The 15,519-nt window shown below is 39.1% G+C and overlaps 1 protein-coding gene across 4 annotated transcripts in view; it reads right to left on the bottom strand.

The window, feature by feature from the left end:
* CFAP95 (cilia and flagella associated protein 95) overlaps positions 1-15,519 on the bottom strand; it is a 158,580-nt gene that overhangs the window by 75,696 nt on the left and 67,365 nt on the right. For 3 of the 4 annotated variants that reach the window (XM_049895527.1, XM_049895531.1, XM_049895529.1), the window contains one exon: positions 2,325-3,489. The exons of the other annotated variant lie outside the window; for it this stretch is intronic. In XM_049895527.1, the coding sequence (XP_049751484.1) occupies positions 3,298-3,489 (192 nt within the window). In that variant the 3' untranslated portion in view covers positions 2,325-3,297. Of the gene's footprint in view, positions 1-2,324; positions 3,490-15,519 lie in introns of those variants that run through there. 4 annotated transcript variants of the gene reach the window in all.

The raw sequence follows: 15,519 nt of genomic DNA, 5'->3' as shown, positions 1-15,519 counted from the left end.
AATCCATTACTGAAGGCTGTAGTCTTCGATCTTCATCAGTAAGTGCTTCAAGTCCTCTTCACTTTCAGCAAGCAACGAGTCTTCCTCCAATCCTGATGCCCCATTCTTCTTCAAACAGTACAGCTTCTTGGATTATTTGTTCAGCATAGAGACTGAATAATTATGGTGAAAGGATACAACCCTGATACACACCTTTCTTGACTTTAAACCACACAGTATCCCCTTGTTCTGTTCGAATAACTGCCTCGTCATTTATGTACAAGTTCCTCAGGATCACAATTAATCTTTCTGGAATTCCTGTCCTTCACAATGTGATCCATAATTTGTTATGATCCACACAGTCGAGGGCCTTTGCATAGTCAATAAAACACAGGTAAACATCTTTCTGGTATTCTCTGCTTTCAGCCAGGGTCCATCTGACATCAGCAGTCATATCCCTCGTTCCACGTCCTCTTCTGAGTCCGGCTTGAATTTCTGCCAGTTCCCTGTCGATGTACTGTCTGCAACCACTTCTGAATGAACTTCAGCAAAATTTTACTTGTGTGTGATATTGTTCAATAATTTCTGCATTCTGTTGATCACCTTTTTTTGCAATGGGCATAAATATGGATCTCTTCTAGCTGGTTGACCAGGTAGCTGTCTTCCAAATTTCTTGGCATAGATAAGTAAGCCCTTCCAGTGCTCCATTCATTTGTTGAAATATCTCAAATGGCATTCTGTCAACTCTTAGAGCCTTGTTTTTCACCAGTGTCTTCAAGTGCAGCTTGGACTTCTTCCTTCAGTACCATTGGTTCTTAATCATATGCTACCTCCTGAAATGATTGAACATTGACCAATTCTTTTTGGTACAGTGACTCCCTGTGTTCCTTCCATCTTCTTTTGATGCTTCCTGTATCATTCAGTATTTTGCCCATAGAAAATCCTTCAATATTGCAACTCAAGGCTTGAATTTTTTCTTTAGTTCTTTCGGCTTGAGAAATGCTGAATGTGTTCTTCCTAAATTTGGCATAGATTATTTCAATTCTGAACATAATGAACTTCTTTTCCTGCCTGATGGAGATGAACAGTCTACATGGGACTCAAGCTCAGAAGAGAGGTCAGGGCTAGAGTTCGTGATTACTGTTGATTAGAACACCTCCACCAGTCTCAGCATTCCAATCTGTTATAATCATTTATTGGATAGGTCACAAGCAGCCTTTACTTGTATGATTAAAACAGAGAGTTTGCAAAAGACTCATGTTTTCAAAGAAAATAAAGGGTATTATAGATTTTCTCTATGTAATATCATGAAGGCAATTTCTTTTCTTAGCAAGCGGTGAGAGAATTTTTCCCAGAGAGAGACGGCTTTTTGATTTAAAACACTTTGGTAAGTCCACTAAGGTGGAGGCTGGCTTTCCAGGGCCTCAAATGAATGGTAGTAGGCAGAGCTTCCTTGAGTGAGACAGAGAAAGGAAGAAAAAGAGGGAAATAGAGAAGGCGGAAAGAGCTGTATTTGTTGGAATGTGAGTGTTTGAGTGAATGGAAGGATGGTAAGAGAAGTGTGAGAGCCAGGGCATTTAGTGGGCATTTTAAATAAAATTAGTAAATTGTCATATGCTATGATATAACTTATCCCCCAGGAAATTCTCAAAAATATATGTATGTATATATGCTCAGTGTGGTTTGATTTTTTTTTTTTTTTTTTAAGAAACCAAAGTTTTTGTCTGTACACACAGATGGCAGGCCACCTGGCCTTCTTTTGTTACAAATTGCACTATTGGAGCAACATCTATATTTTCTAAGAGCTGAGTATTGCTAATATGAATTAAACTGTCATAAAGTGAATATGAATTTTCAAATTATAGTTTGGGAAATGGGAAGTGGTACCTGCCATTACTTGCCCCCCCCCCCCCCCGTTAATCTATAAATAACACCTACTTCCACAGTTAATTGGTGGTCATCCATGGTGCTATAAACAAGTACATCATGGAGAAGTCAAATTTGAATATCATTCCCACACTTTATTTTGGTTAGTTATTTCAGCCTTTTGTTGTTTGTTTTACTTTGTTGGTACAGCTGCTGTTCACCTACAGTCTGTGACAGGAAAATGACTTGTAAGAATAATGTAAAGAGTTTGTATTCAGAGGGCTACAGAAAAATGGCAAAATTCTGCCGCTTACCCATAAATATTTCTCTAGCGCATAAAGCAGAAGGCACCATGAGTAGGTATAAACTGAGCCATCCCCCATGAACTTCAGAACCCTTATAGAACAATTACCTTTTTTATGAAAAGAAATCCAGTGAGGAGGACTTGAAACAAACACAAAAAGGCAAATTATATCACATAATATTTATCATATGCTCCAACTCCTCAAAATACAATTCAGCACCATTATTCTCTCAGTTTATAGCAAACACGGCACTTACACATTAGATAACCAAATCTGTACAGTGTCAACCGAAGAATAGCAGCACGCAGACTGCTTCATTTTGGGTGCAGCATTTCTTCAAAATATTTTTCCTGTCAGCTCCTCTTCCAAGCCATCCCTCCAGTCCTCAGTCTTAGGAGCTGTTTATATCATAGCTGTTGAGCTATACTGTTAAACTTTCACCATCTCTTGGACACGAACAGTGTTTGTTCTGGTGGGTGCTCTGGTTTACAAGCAAACATTATTTTACTTAAAGGAGGATTTCAGTCAAATCAATGGATGTTCTGGAAAATTCAGGCTTGCTCTGTTACTATTCCTGAGTCCCGTCAAGTCAACTTTGACTCATAGAGACCCCATGGGACAGAGTTGAACTGACTCATGGGGTTTCCTAGGCTGTAATCTTTACAGGAGCAGATCACCACATCTTTCTCCCACGGAACCACCAGATGAGTTTGGATCACCAACCTTTCAGTTAACAGTCAAGTGCTTAACCACTGTGCCACCAGGGCTCCTCAAGCTTGCTCTACAGGACATAAAAATCTCTTGGACCAATTTTGCCAACTCCTCATATTTGCCAAGATTACCAGTGGAGTCCTCAGTAATACAAACATGCTAATTATCTGTCTTTTTAACCAAAGCCAATATGATAATATGGATTACATTCTTCATAAATTACCCCTGCAGTCATTCACACCAGCATATGATTATGACAGACATCCTCATGCTAACTCCTTCAGCAGCCCTGAGTGCCCTCTGTATTCCAGACACCGGTGGCCCCTAGATGAGTAGACCTACTATACTAACATTTTCATTGCATTTATTAGGACAGAAAATTACCAACGGTTACATCCATTATTCCCTCACTAGAAACAGAATCTGATTCCACACTTTATTTTAAAAATGGGACAATAGGACCACCAGTTAATGGGTAGAGTTTTTGTTTTACATATGAATTAGCATAAATCCCACTCTCGTCATGCCAATGGTTGATGCCAAATCTTTTGGAACCATCTAGATCTGTGAACTGAGAATGGCATTTTCTGTGCACTACTGAATGATCATCATCTTTGCTGGGATAACCCTATGGAGGAAAAAAAAAGAGAGAAATAATATTGAATGACTGAAATATGAAAAAAAAAAGGTGTGATTTTCAAAAGTTGAGTTTTAATAATATTATGGTCAAAGTTTAATTTTTAAACAATTAATTAATTTAATCCCTCTATATAACAAATGCCTCAAATGGAAACCATGGCTACTGCATTCATAAGTATTTCTTATCCTGAAAAAAGAATCTAGTTCATTTTTTTTATTTACAAAACTAAAAAGATAAGTTATCATACATGCAAAATTTTTCTAAGCCATAATCATATGGCATAAAGAATAATTTAAATTTTATGACAACCCAAATAAGACAAAAACAATTACAATTTAACTACCATTTGACACTTTTTTATTACTATCAGTTATAATCTTTCCAAAGAATAATATCTTGGGTTGTATCTTTAATAATTGCTACACTGGGTGGTTTTTTACCAAAGTCATGCTTCCCAGGACAATACTAAATGCCAAACCCTAAGATTCATTCCTATGAGAAATTTACCTCTGTATAACCCAGTATAATCTTTAAGATGTTTATCCTTAGGCTACCTCATAAAAGCTTCTATTATAAAACAAGACATTACCATTGATCATTTTCCAAAGGAAATATCGATTCTTTCAGATTACACCAGAGGTGATGATAGACATGGAACATAAAGTCTTTGAACTGATTATCTAATTTTTGCTTCAAATTGATAATAATTTTAAAGCACTAGGACAATATTGAAATTAAATCACCAAAGATATAAAACAATGAAAGGACACCAAAACAGTTTTTATCTTAGATTGGCTTTATTTTCAACCGAAGAGTTTAACCATATGTTCAACTGTAACAATCGTTACTATGCCTACCATGAATTCAATGCCTGTTATGGGCTGGGCACAGTACTTGACTGTTTATATCTTTTAAGCTATTACAGGGCTCTAAGGTAGGAATTATTGCTCCCACTTTATAGATAAGAAAATGTGAAGTAATTTGCTGAAGATCTCAGAAGGAGAGAATTTAAATAATGCCAGTAGTTAAGCGACAAAGCCAGGATTTCTAATTAGGTCTGCCAGACTGCAAAACCCACTGTCCCTCCAGGATCCTTACTAAACTCTTAATAATTAAGAGATGAAAAAAAGTATTAACAATAAAACCCTAACCTACATAATATCCATGTTACTACTCTTTAGGATTTTGCGTTTTGTTGCTGGGGGTCTGTTTCCTTGTTTTGTCTAATTTTGGGGCAGATAGAGGTCCGTTAAATGAGATTTGAGGACCACTGGCCCAAACGGCCCCCTCAGAAGGAGACAAGATCTTCTCATTCCTTCGCCACCATGGTCAAACCGAATAGGGCTTTGAATGCCACACCAACCCATTCCTTCAGCAACTCACAGACAGTGAGGAGGATATTGAGGTGAGTGACAAGATTAAACGTGGTGTTTTAGAAAATAATTCTGGCAGCAGAAGGTATTAAAGACTGGTGGTAAAAAGGGCTGAATTCCAGAATTGTGATTTGAATTAGATCTTGATAACTCAAATGTTCATCAATGGATGGATGGATAAACAAAATCTGGCATATTTATATAATGGAATATTGTTCACTCATAAAAAGGAATGAAATACTGATACCTCGATGACCCTGAAAACATTATGCTAAGTAAAAGAAGTCAGACACAAAAGGCCATATATTGCATGATTCCATTTATACGAATCGTTCAGAATAGGCAAAACCACAGGAACAGGAAGTAGATTGTGGTTACCAGGGGATGGGGAGGGGGAGAACGGGGATGACTGCTAAGGGGTATGAGGGTTCTTTGGGGGTGATAAGAATGTTCTGAAATTAGATAGTGGTGATGCTGGCATAACTCTGTGAGTATGCTAAAAACCACTGAATTATACACTTTAAAAGTGTGGGTTTTATGGAATGTGAATTATATCTCAATAAAGCTGTTATAAAACAAGGAATGGATGGGAGGGAGCAATTCTGAAATTAGGAAGACTACTTAAGAGACTTTGGCCTTTTAATGCAGGTAGGTTTGGAGGATGGAATTGGAAGAGACAAGCTTTGCTTATAAACCTATATATCACTTAACTTGTTCCAAGGAGCATGTATTTCCTTAGTTATTAAAGATAATAAAACAGTGAAAAAATACAGAATCTGAAACCAGGAACTTGGGTTAAAGTAAGAGTGCAGAATACACCAAAACTGTGCAGGGCTCGGAACACACTGAACAATGTGGAACCAGGATTCTGGGATCTACTTGCAATGGACATTGCTGAGTAACTCCCATCATCAAAACAAAAAAAACCTAATTTGTAGTATTTGCTAATTTCCATGGTCTAAATACTCCCACTATAACTGACTTGAAGTGGCCAAAATGAGGTCAGTGAGCAGTGAGTTGGGAATACATGAGCAGAATCTGTTAAGAGCTGGCTGCAGCTCACCCCGAATCCACTGCTCCCATTTCTCATTATATACCAACCGTTTAATTTGGGTAGTTATTATATATTGAATTGTGTCCCCTAAAAAGAGATGTTGAAGTCTTAACCACCCCCGTACCTGTGATTGTGACCTTGTTTAGAAATAGGATCTGTGAAGATGTTATCAGTTAAATTAACATGAGGTCCTACTGGAATAGGTTGGCCCCTAATCCAATATAAGAGATTTTTATAAAAGAGGGGAAGAGGCACAGACATAGACATGGGGGAGAAGATAGCCATGTAAAGATGGAGGTAAATACATCTATAAGCCAAGGAACTTCAAGGATTGCCAGAAACCACCAGAAGCTAGGGAGAGGCAAGGGAGGATCTTCTCCTAGAGCCTGCAGTGACACCACTACCCTGCCGACACCTTGATTTCAGACTTCTGGCCTTCAGAAGCGTGAGACAAGAAATTTCTGTTGTTTTAAGCCACCCTGTTTGTGGTACTTAATTACGGCAGCCCTAGGAAACCAATATAGTAGGACTGACCCCACTCCCACCTCTAGGGGGAAATATAATTGGCCTAATACAATCAGCATAATCTCACCCCATTCTCAATGACACGATTAGTTCAATGTTGAGCGTATGACTTGAGTTTGTCCAAAGTCCAGGCCTTTTGTTCAAAGGTTTGGAGGAAAGAAGCTCTTTTTTTTCACAATTGGATATACATTAGGAAGCATCTACCCCAGGTTGCTGTTGGCAGCCCTTCTACAACAAATCTAGCATGAAGCCAACACTGTAAAAGTCAGGAAGAAACCGGGTCCTTGATGACAATGCTGGATCAATCCTCTCTCAATGTAAGCCAATAAATTGCTTGTCTTGTCTGATTCTGTTTGAGCTGGGTTTTGTGCAGCCTACTAAAAGCATCCTAACTAATGTGTACCTGAATAATCTGCAATATTGGAACACTGAGGTACTGAGAGTCAGAACAAGGAAATGAGTCAGAACCATGGAAACAGGGCACATATATAAAAAAAGTCATGACAAATAGTAAATCTGTGACTAAGCATATAATCAGGAATTAGAAGGTGGCAAAAAAAAATAATAATAATTTTTTTTTTTTTTTTAAATATGGAATAGGTAAACAAAGCAGGTAATTCAAAAATTAGAACCAATTATTGGGAACATGGAGCCCTGGTGGAACAGTGGTTAAGAGTTGGGAACGTGGAGGGTATTATTATTACAAGGAAGAAGAGATAGTATGTTTTTAAAAATTCAAGATAAAAAGCATGAAGCAGAATGGAAAAAATCAGATGCCCCAAGAAGAACTTCAAAGGGCCTTAATCTTGAGCACAGCTCAGACCCAAGGCTAAGCTGAGATGGTGGGAGTCCTGGACAAGCAAGTAATTTTCTGTACTTTCAAACCAAGTGTAAAATAATTTGAAAATTATTAGTATGTTTTCTCTTTTCAGTGCAACCACCATTTGCCTAAGAGGAGATTAAAATTCTTTCAGAAAAATGGCAACCAAAGAGCAAAGTTATATTTAGCTTCTAATATGCAAAATTGACTTTTCAGCAAGACAACAGTCCTGTAATCCAGTCTATAGTCTTAAGACTTTACAGTATCAATGACCAAGGCTGGAGGAGTCAAATCGTAGTTTTCAAAATGTGTAGAGAAAATACCCTGTTTGCCATTAAGTCTTAGCCAGGAGTTGGAATGGAGAGGAGGGTAGGGGAGAGCCTGTCTATCTGGGGAATCGTGAGAAGGAGAGAATATGGGAGAAGGGAAGCTGGACGGCATAGACAGCAAACGTGTGCCCCGAGTTTCTCATCTCTGAGCTTTATTCAGGCAGACTCTCTTTGACCTAAAGAGAGAAAAGTACACTAGATAAATGAGAATAATGGCAGAAAGGCATAGAGGTTCTCTTGCCCCATCCATCCATGTTGAAATCTCTTGAAATAGATCAACTCTTAGACTGCCCTTTCATTTGCCTGAGGCACAACCATGTCAAAGCTGCTGGAACAGCTTACTCAGGCAAAAGGAAGGCTCTGGGATTTATCAATCCTGAGCCACTTTTGATACTCTGAGGCAGAGACAAGATCCTGAAGTAGCTGAAGTCTACGGAGGGGTCACTAAGCCGCACATTGGAGCTAGGGCAGGATAGGAGCCACAGGAGGCTCCTGTGAGGTCTACAGTGCCTCTGGGAGTGGAAGTGAGGCTGAGACATTCAGGGCCTGCATCCGGGAGCCAACCAAGTCCAAAGAGAAAGAGAAAAAAGACTGCCAGTTACACCATCCACAGACTTTAGCCACTAATGCCAGCAGGGAAAATAGCAACCAGGTGGACTAGGGATATCACCCCGGAGACCAGAACAGAGAACATAACACTTAAAACCTTACTTTTCCCCTCTGGCACCAGGATGCTAAATGACATCCCTCCCTGCATATACTTGGTCGCCACCTTAGGGAGATTTGGAGTTACTACTGCTGCATAACAAACCACCCCAAATATAGTAGTGTAAAACAATAACCATTTTATTATGTTTCCAGAGTTTTGGGGTCAGGAAGAAAAGGTACAGAAAGGGCTTCTCTCTGCTCCACAGTGTCTGGGGCCTCAGCTGGGAAAGCAGAGAATGACTCAAAGGCTGGATGGATGGTGGAATCATCTGAATGTTCTCTCATTCAGACACCTGGCAGATGATGCTGGCTGTCTGCTGGAACTTCATCTGGGGCTGTTGGCTGGAAGAACTACACATGCCTCTTCATGTGCCTGCTTGGGCTTCCTCATAACGCGGTGACTGGGTTCCAAGAATGAGCATCCAGGAGGATGTTCCAAGAAAGAGAACGAGGAGGAAGCTGTATTACTTTTTTATCAGTTAGCCTCAGAAGTCATATCATTTCCACCACAGTCACAAATCTCCATCTCTCAATAGGAAGAGTGTCGGATTCTCGTTAGACCATGTGGGATGAGAGCATGTGTTGCCACCATTTTTTGAAAACATAACCTGCCACAGGCAGAAAAGCAGGAAATCAGAGAGGATCTCTGAGAAGTAACTTTTCTCAGGATATATTAAAGACTTCCTATGGGGAATATTTAGAAAGTCTTTAACATATCCTGAAAAACTCACTTTCTCAGAAATCCTCTCCGATCCCCTGCTTTTCTGCCTGTGGCAGACTGTATTTTCAAAAAATGGTTGCAACACATGCTCCCATCCCACATACTCTGATAATGAGATTTTAACACTCTTCCTATCGAGAGATGGAGCCTATGTTGCCTCCTCTTGGATCTGGGAAGACTTGTGATATTTCAGAGCCTTGGTGGCACAATTAAGAGCAGAACTGCTAGCCAGAAGGTCAGCAGTTCCAATCCACCAGCTGCTCCTTGGAAACCCTATGGCTGAAATTAACTTGACAACAGCAATGGGTTTGGTTTGTTTGGGGTTATGGGGAATACTTAAATTATGAAATCAAACAAGCATTAAATAAATTGAAGAGTCTGTATTTTCGCACTAGCTGTGAGCTCAGGAAGAAAGCCAGTTATCAGTTAGACACATTTTCTCTGCATATCCGAGTTGCAGACTGTTGCTAAATTTTCAATACCTTAACATAATATTTAAATGTCTGTTCACCATTTATTTAGTGTTTTGAAATTGTACGTAGAAACAGATTCTTGAGTCACTACGTGCCGTTGTTCGCTAGTCCATGATTCTTGTACTACACAGACCCTGAGTTTTGACAAAGTTCTTTTGCTTGACATAGGAACAATCAACCACTGCAAGCTTTTCCTGAACGCTTCAAGCAGATGAGGGTAACTGCCAGGGTTTGTCTGAGGTGTAGACAAGGTGTACATTACCATGTAACAGCTTATGCACAGCCAGACCAGAAAGAACTTAGAGGACTTTTACAGCTAACTGGGGATAATGGTTTGTTTGGGGATAAAGAACCAAAGATGATTAATAGCTTCAAACCCGGATGCTGGAAGAGTTGTGACACCACTGAAAAGAATAAGGAAGACATGGAGATGGAAGAGGACTAGTTTTAGAGGGAAAACAGTGAGTCATATTTTGGACATTTTAAATTTGAGATGACATCAGTATAAAATGTTCATTAGCATGGTGGGACAGATGGTCTGGAAAGAAGTCAGTGCCCTGTGTACAACAGGGATGGTTGGCAGGGGAAAGATTGCTAAAAAGAACACTATTAGGACCCTGGATGATATTTGAATGTGGATTGTGGATTATGTATCAACTTTCCTGAGGTTGAAAACTATACCATGGTTATGTGTCCTTGTTCTTAGGAAATACATATTGGACAATATAGGGGTAAAAGGCACAATGTCTCCAATCTACTTCCAAATGGTTCAGGAAAAAAAGTGGACATATCTGAATGTGAGTGTGTGTGTGTGATAAAAAAGGACAAAATGGTGTGTGTGTGTATGATAAAGTAGGACAAAATATAAACAATATGACTCTGGGTAAAGATTATATGGGAGTTCCTTGTGCTATTCTTGCAAATTTCCTATAAGGTTGGTATTCTATAAAAAGTTACCTCCCAAAAAGTGATGGCTGGTGCAGAGCCATGGAAGTAAGTTAATTCTTTGAGATTGTGTAAAATATGAGGAGCAGGGTTCTACGGCCCAAAATTGGGGATGCCCATGGCTGGGGCCATAAAGAATCCAGGAAGACAGTGAAGGAGAGGTAGGGAGAGAATGTTGCAATGCCATAGAGTCTGAAGAGAGACGGAGGTAGGAGAATGCAGGGGTAAACAACTGCTAACTTCTAAAGAAGCATCAGAGAAAACAAGCCCTGAGAAAGCACCGTCAATATTTAGAACCAATGTCTGATCATTTTTGAGTGTGCTGTTTCAGTGAAGGGTTGAGGAAGTCAAATAAAACAGGCCTATAAAAGGTGGGGAGGTAAGAGTGTCAGAGAAGGGACTCTGAGAGGCAAAATAAGCCTTGCAGCGATCCAACTGCTAAAGGTTCAGCAAGAGGATCACTCTGGGGAAAGTCCGCCGTAAGAAAGCTTTTTTCTTCCTTTTCTTCTCTTTCACTTTCGTCGCTTTCTTTTTCTTTAAGATGTCATGAAAAACAAGATGTTAAAGGAGGGCTGTCTTACTTAGTGGTCCCCAGTCAACTTTCCCTCATTGTGAAGGACAAACAGAACGTGGTTTTACCAGGTAGATCAATAAAATGTATCAAAAAACCCCACAACGTGTCTTTAAATGGTAGGTTCCACCCACCACCACCCCACCAACCCCATCCCCTCTGCCCCTAGGGTGCTAAATTCTTACTGTATGCACCATTATCTCCTTAACCTTTTTTCAGAATAAAATCACATTGCTGCTTCCTAGTCAACATAGTGGTTAAGTGCTACGGCTGCTAACCAAAAGGTCTGCAGTTCAAATCCACTAGGCGCTCCTTGGAAACTCTGTGTGGCAGTTCTACCCTGCCCTACACGATCGATCACTGTGAGTCAGAATCAACTCGACGGCAACAGGTTGTTAGTCAACCATAGTCCCTGTCCTTACCCAGGTTTTCCCAGTCTCCCTCTTTCCCTCAAGGGGAAGAGGGGCTGTCCTCGGTTATACTTATTCTTGTTCAATTTAATCCCTTTTCATGGGACTTTTTTTTTTTTTTTTTTTGTAGTTTTAGTTTTCAAGGTCATTTACAGTTTTAGGCGTGCCTTCTGGAACACCAGTAACTCTGCCTAATTTAATATTATAAGATAATCTGAAAACACAGTCTCCATTCTTTTATCTAGATCATGCATAAAAATGCACAATGGGTTGTTTCCTGGCCAAATCAGTCACTGAGGACTAACCTTGTGTCCACCATTAAAGACAGCTATTAGCCACCTGGCATTAGTACAGCAAAGACCATTGTTCCCTAGCACGCCTGTAAGTACGTTCATTTTAAGTACTCCATTTACCCTTAAAAACGTTATGTGAGCCAGCAAGCTTATTTATGTGAATGTCACATTGGATGGAATGAAAGCAGATATAAAAGTAGATTGCTTGTGATATTTCTTTCATTATTTTTAGTGTACCTCATATCTAAAAGTCTTTACCACTTGACTGGATGGATGTACTTGACTGAAGCCCTGCCTCCTTCTGTCTAATAAGGTTGCCTTCTATACACACAGCTGTGGCAACAATACATGCAGAATGGTGTTAGGGGAAAACAGTATTTCCCGACAGCCAGATCTGCCTTGTCAACCAGACAGATCACTGGGGGACAGAAGTCTCAGATGGATGCCCCTCATTCATAATATTTTTTCTCCCAGTGATTACATTAAAAACATAAGAGTAATTGGCATATTGGCAAATGCAGAAAACTAAAAGGCAATCTGTAACTAGTTTGATTTTTTTTTAAGTATTTAAGAAACATTTACTATCCACTTTTTATTCAGTAAAATTTAACAGAAGAAAAGTACTTCTGACAAACACAGGTATTTAATAAAAGAAAAAAGTCATGAGAATTGCAAGGATATTTAGACCGTGGGTATGAACATAAATACCTATATCATTGCTGAATCCCGTCAACTTAGTAAGGTTTCATCTCAAAGAAAAATATGGAAATCTATATGAACAAACACTTCAGAAAATAAGCTGACTTTTAAAGATTAATATCACACAAACTTTAGTAATGGCAAGTATCAAAAAATGTGTAATACAGCATTAAATATTATTGACACATTTTTTCTTTCTAATGCACAAATTTTAATTGGTTATATCCTTTCAGTTGTATAAAACACAATTTTTTTTTTTTTTAATTCTTCAGTCTACATTATATGAGGGCGTTTCCACTGTGTTATATTTGTAATAGGGGCCCTGGTAGCACAGCAGTTAAGCACTTGGCTGCTAACTGAAAGGTTGGAGGTTCGAACCCATCAGCCAGTCCATGGGAGAAAGATGTGGCAGTCTGCTTCCGTAAAGATTAGTCTTGCAAACCCTATGGGACAGTTATACTCTGTCCTATAGGGTCACTATGAGTTGGAATCAACTCGACAGCAACAGGTTTGGTTTCATGTTTATAACAGTGTAAGCTAATGGAGTATGCATAAATTTGAGGCCTAAGGTTCTTGATTTTAAAAACTTGTCTTTTTTTTTCTCCTCTCTTTATAAAAAGTCATTTATTTTCACTGTAGAAAATGTAGAAATTAAAGGTAATCAAAAAGAAGAAAATAAAATATCTCACAATCCCAGATTCACTAAAGGGGAACTAAGTTTTATGACCTGACCTAGAACTAAAAGGTAAATCATGGTGACTTGGCTTCAGAAGTCAGTATAATATGAAGGCAAAGTTTCAAAAGAAAGAAAGTATCTTTCTACTAAAATCAGACAATGCTAAAGAACACTGAATCTGAGTTTTCTAGAATTGAGAGTCCACGATTTCTCAGCTGTTGGTGATACAGAAGATGAACAAGGAATTAAAATATTTATTTCCTAATTTTCAAGTAGACTTGAATTAAATGTCTGCCAAGTAATCAAAAAGATTACTTGGTCATAAATAAATAACTATTGGGATACAACAGGATCAATGAGATAGAGCCAAATCAAATCAGATCAAACTGAGTAGAATTTGAGAGCCAAAGAGCTCTTATAGATCATTCTGTCCAACCCACTAATTCTGAAGATCAGGAGGCCAAGGCCTACATAGGCTGAGTGTGTAATTGTTGAGTCACGTTTGTACAAAGTGTTCAAAAACATGGCATCTGGAGTCAGGCCTGGGCTCCCTTTGGACACTTATTTGCTGTGTTATTGCAAATATTTAACCTTTATGGGACACGAGTTCCTCAATGTAAGATTATACTAATAGTGGTAGTTTCCCCAGTGAACTAATGGATATATGATAACTAAGCCAGTGCCTTAGGTAAACATGGCTAACATTCAATCAATGTTACTTTCTTCTTCCTTCCCTCCCTTTTTTCCTTCCTTCTTCCCTCCCTCCTTCCTTCTACTCACCTACCAGCAACTGCATATTCCACTCAATAAGCAAATCTTATTGTATCCCAATCAACTGGGGAAGCTTGGGAAGCCCTGTGGAGCTATATGAGCAATTACCAACAGATCCTGAGGTTGGAACTGGGACCTGGGAAATGTGGTCCTTAGCGCCAACAAAATTACATGAGACTCAGAAGCTAGAACTGTTTACATATCAAGCTACAAAAACATGCCTACATGTATACATACAAGTTCAGCACACATCTATCAACACACGTTGAGGTCTTATAAAATCAAATCAAATAGAATCTTTGAGTCCATTGCTGCTGCTATTGTGTCATGAAATTTAAGTTAGGAAGGCTACCATCTTCTGAACCTAAGTAATAGAAGGTTGTTCCAGAGGTTGACTAGCAGCAGCATCATGGAACACCCTTGCATGGATCAAAAGACATTGGTACAACCACCTGGCCCCCTCCCTCTTCTCTAACTGCACTCCCTACCACAACCTCATTTGCAGAAGAATCTAAAACTCTCACTCCATTTCAGTCAATAGTACCTAAAAGATAAACAAGTATATTCAACAAATGGCCATTATTCTTTTGCTGGTGGATATTGCGTCAGAACATTAATAGGACAAAAAAGAGAAAACTAAATAGTTGATATATTCGGATGCAGCACAAAGAAAAGTAGGGCTAAAATGAAAATAAGAAGACACATTAGGGAGTCTGGAACATTTCCCTAGCTAAATTTCAACCTTAATTATCGGGGTAAAAGTTAGGCAAAGGCATACCTTATTCTAGACTATAAGACTTATACATGATTATTCCATGCGGACAGAATTATGTTGTCCAGCTATTAGCACTATTATTAGTACTTTTTTAAACAGAAAAGAGAGAGAGAAAGAGAGATAGATGGAGGGAGAAAGAGAGAGGAAGGAAAGATGGAAGCAAGCAAGCAATGGAAGGAAGGAAAGGAAAAAAAAGAACTGTCTGTAATAGAATTAAAATGTTGAAGATAATGCAGCAAAGATGCAGAGAGGGCTTTTAAAAGAGCTGAGAATCAAAGCTAATTTAGTCCAGAGGAGTGATGCCTTCTTCAGATGCCCTCTTGTGGATCCATTTTCTGCCCCACTCTGGGTTTTTCAGCCATCATTTTTTCCCTTGTCTTCCTCTCAAGAACGGTGGTAGGCATCCTTTCTAGGAAGCAGAAAACTAAAGGCAATTCCAGTCTTTTGGGAGTTTCTTTTATGTAAATGAGGCTAATTAAATAATAAAATGGCTCCTAAAGGTGCTGCCTCAACCCCCACCTCCGACTCCTGGTCAAGACGTGTTTTGGTCTGGGATGATACTCACGTATTTATTGGTCAATACAGCACCAGCCGGCCAGGCTTTTAAGCCCTAAAGGCCCCAGCTCAGCCAAGTGTGGAACTTGCAGGAGGTCCAGGCTGACTTAGCCATTACGCACAGGAAGCATAGTGCCTGGGGACTCAATACTAATTTTAGGGACCAAAAATAAATTTCAATTTCTGTTAAAATCAGACTTTAAAAAAAAGGAATATAATATAGCAACGCATTTGTAATTTTTATTTTTTAATATTTTTTAATGGAAGGTAGAACATACATGCTTGTTAGTTGCCACGGAGTTGGCCCCCAACTCACAGAG

This window comes from Elephas maximus, chromosome 9 (genome assembly GCF_024166365.1).
Source record: "Elephas maximus indicus isolate mEleMax1 chromosome 9, mEleMax1 primary haplotype, whole genome shotgun sequence".
NCBI lineage: Eukaryota > Metazoa > Chordata > Mammalia > Proboscidea > Elephantidae > Elephas > Elephas maximus.
This window is presented reverse-complemented; position numbering and strand designations above follow the sequence as displayed.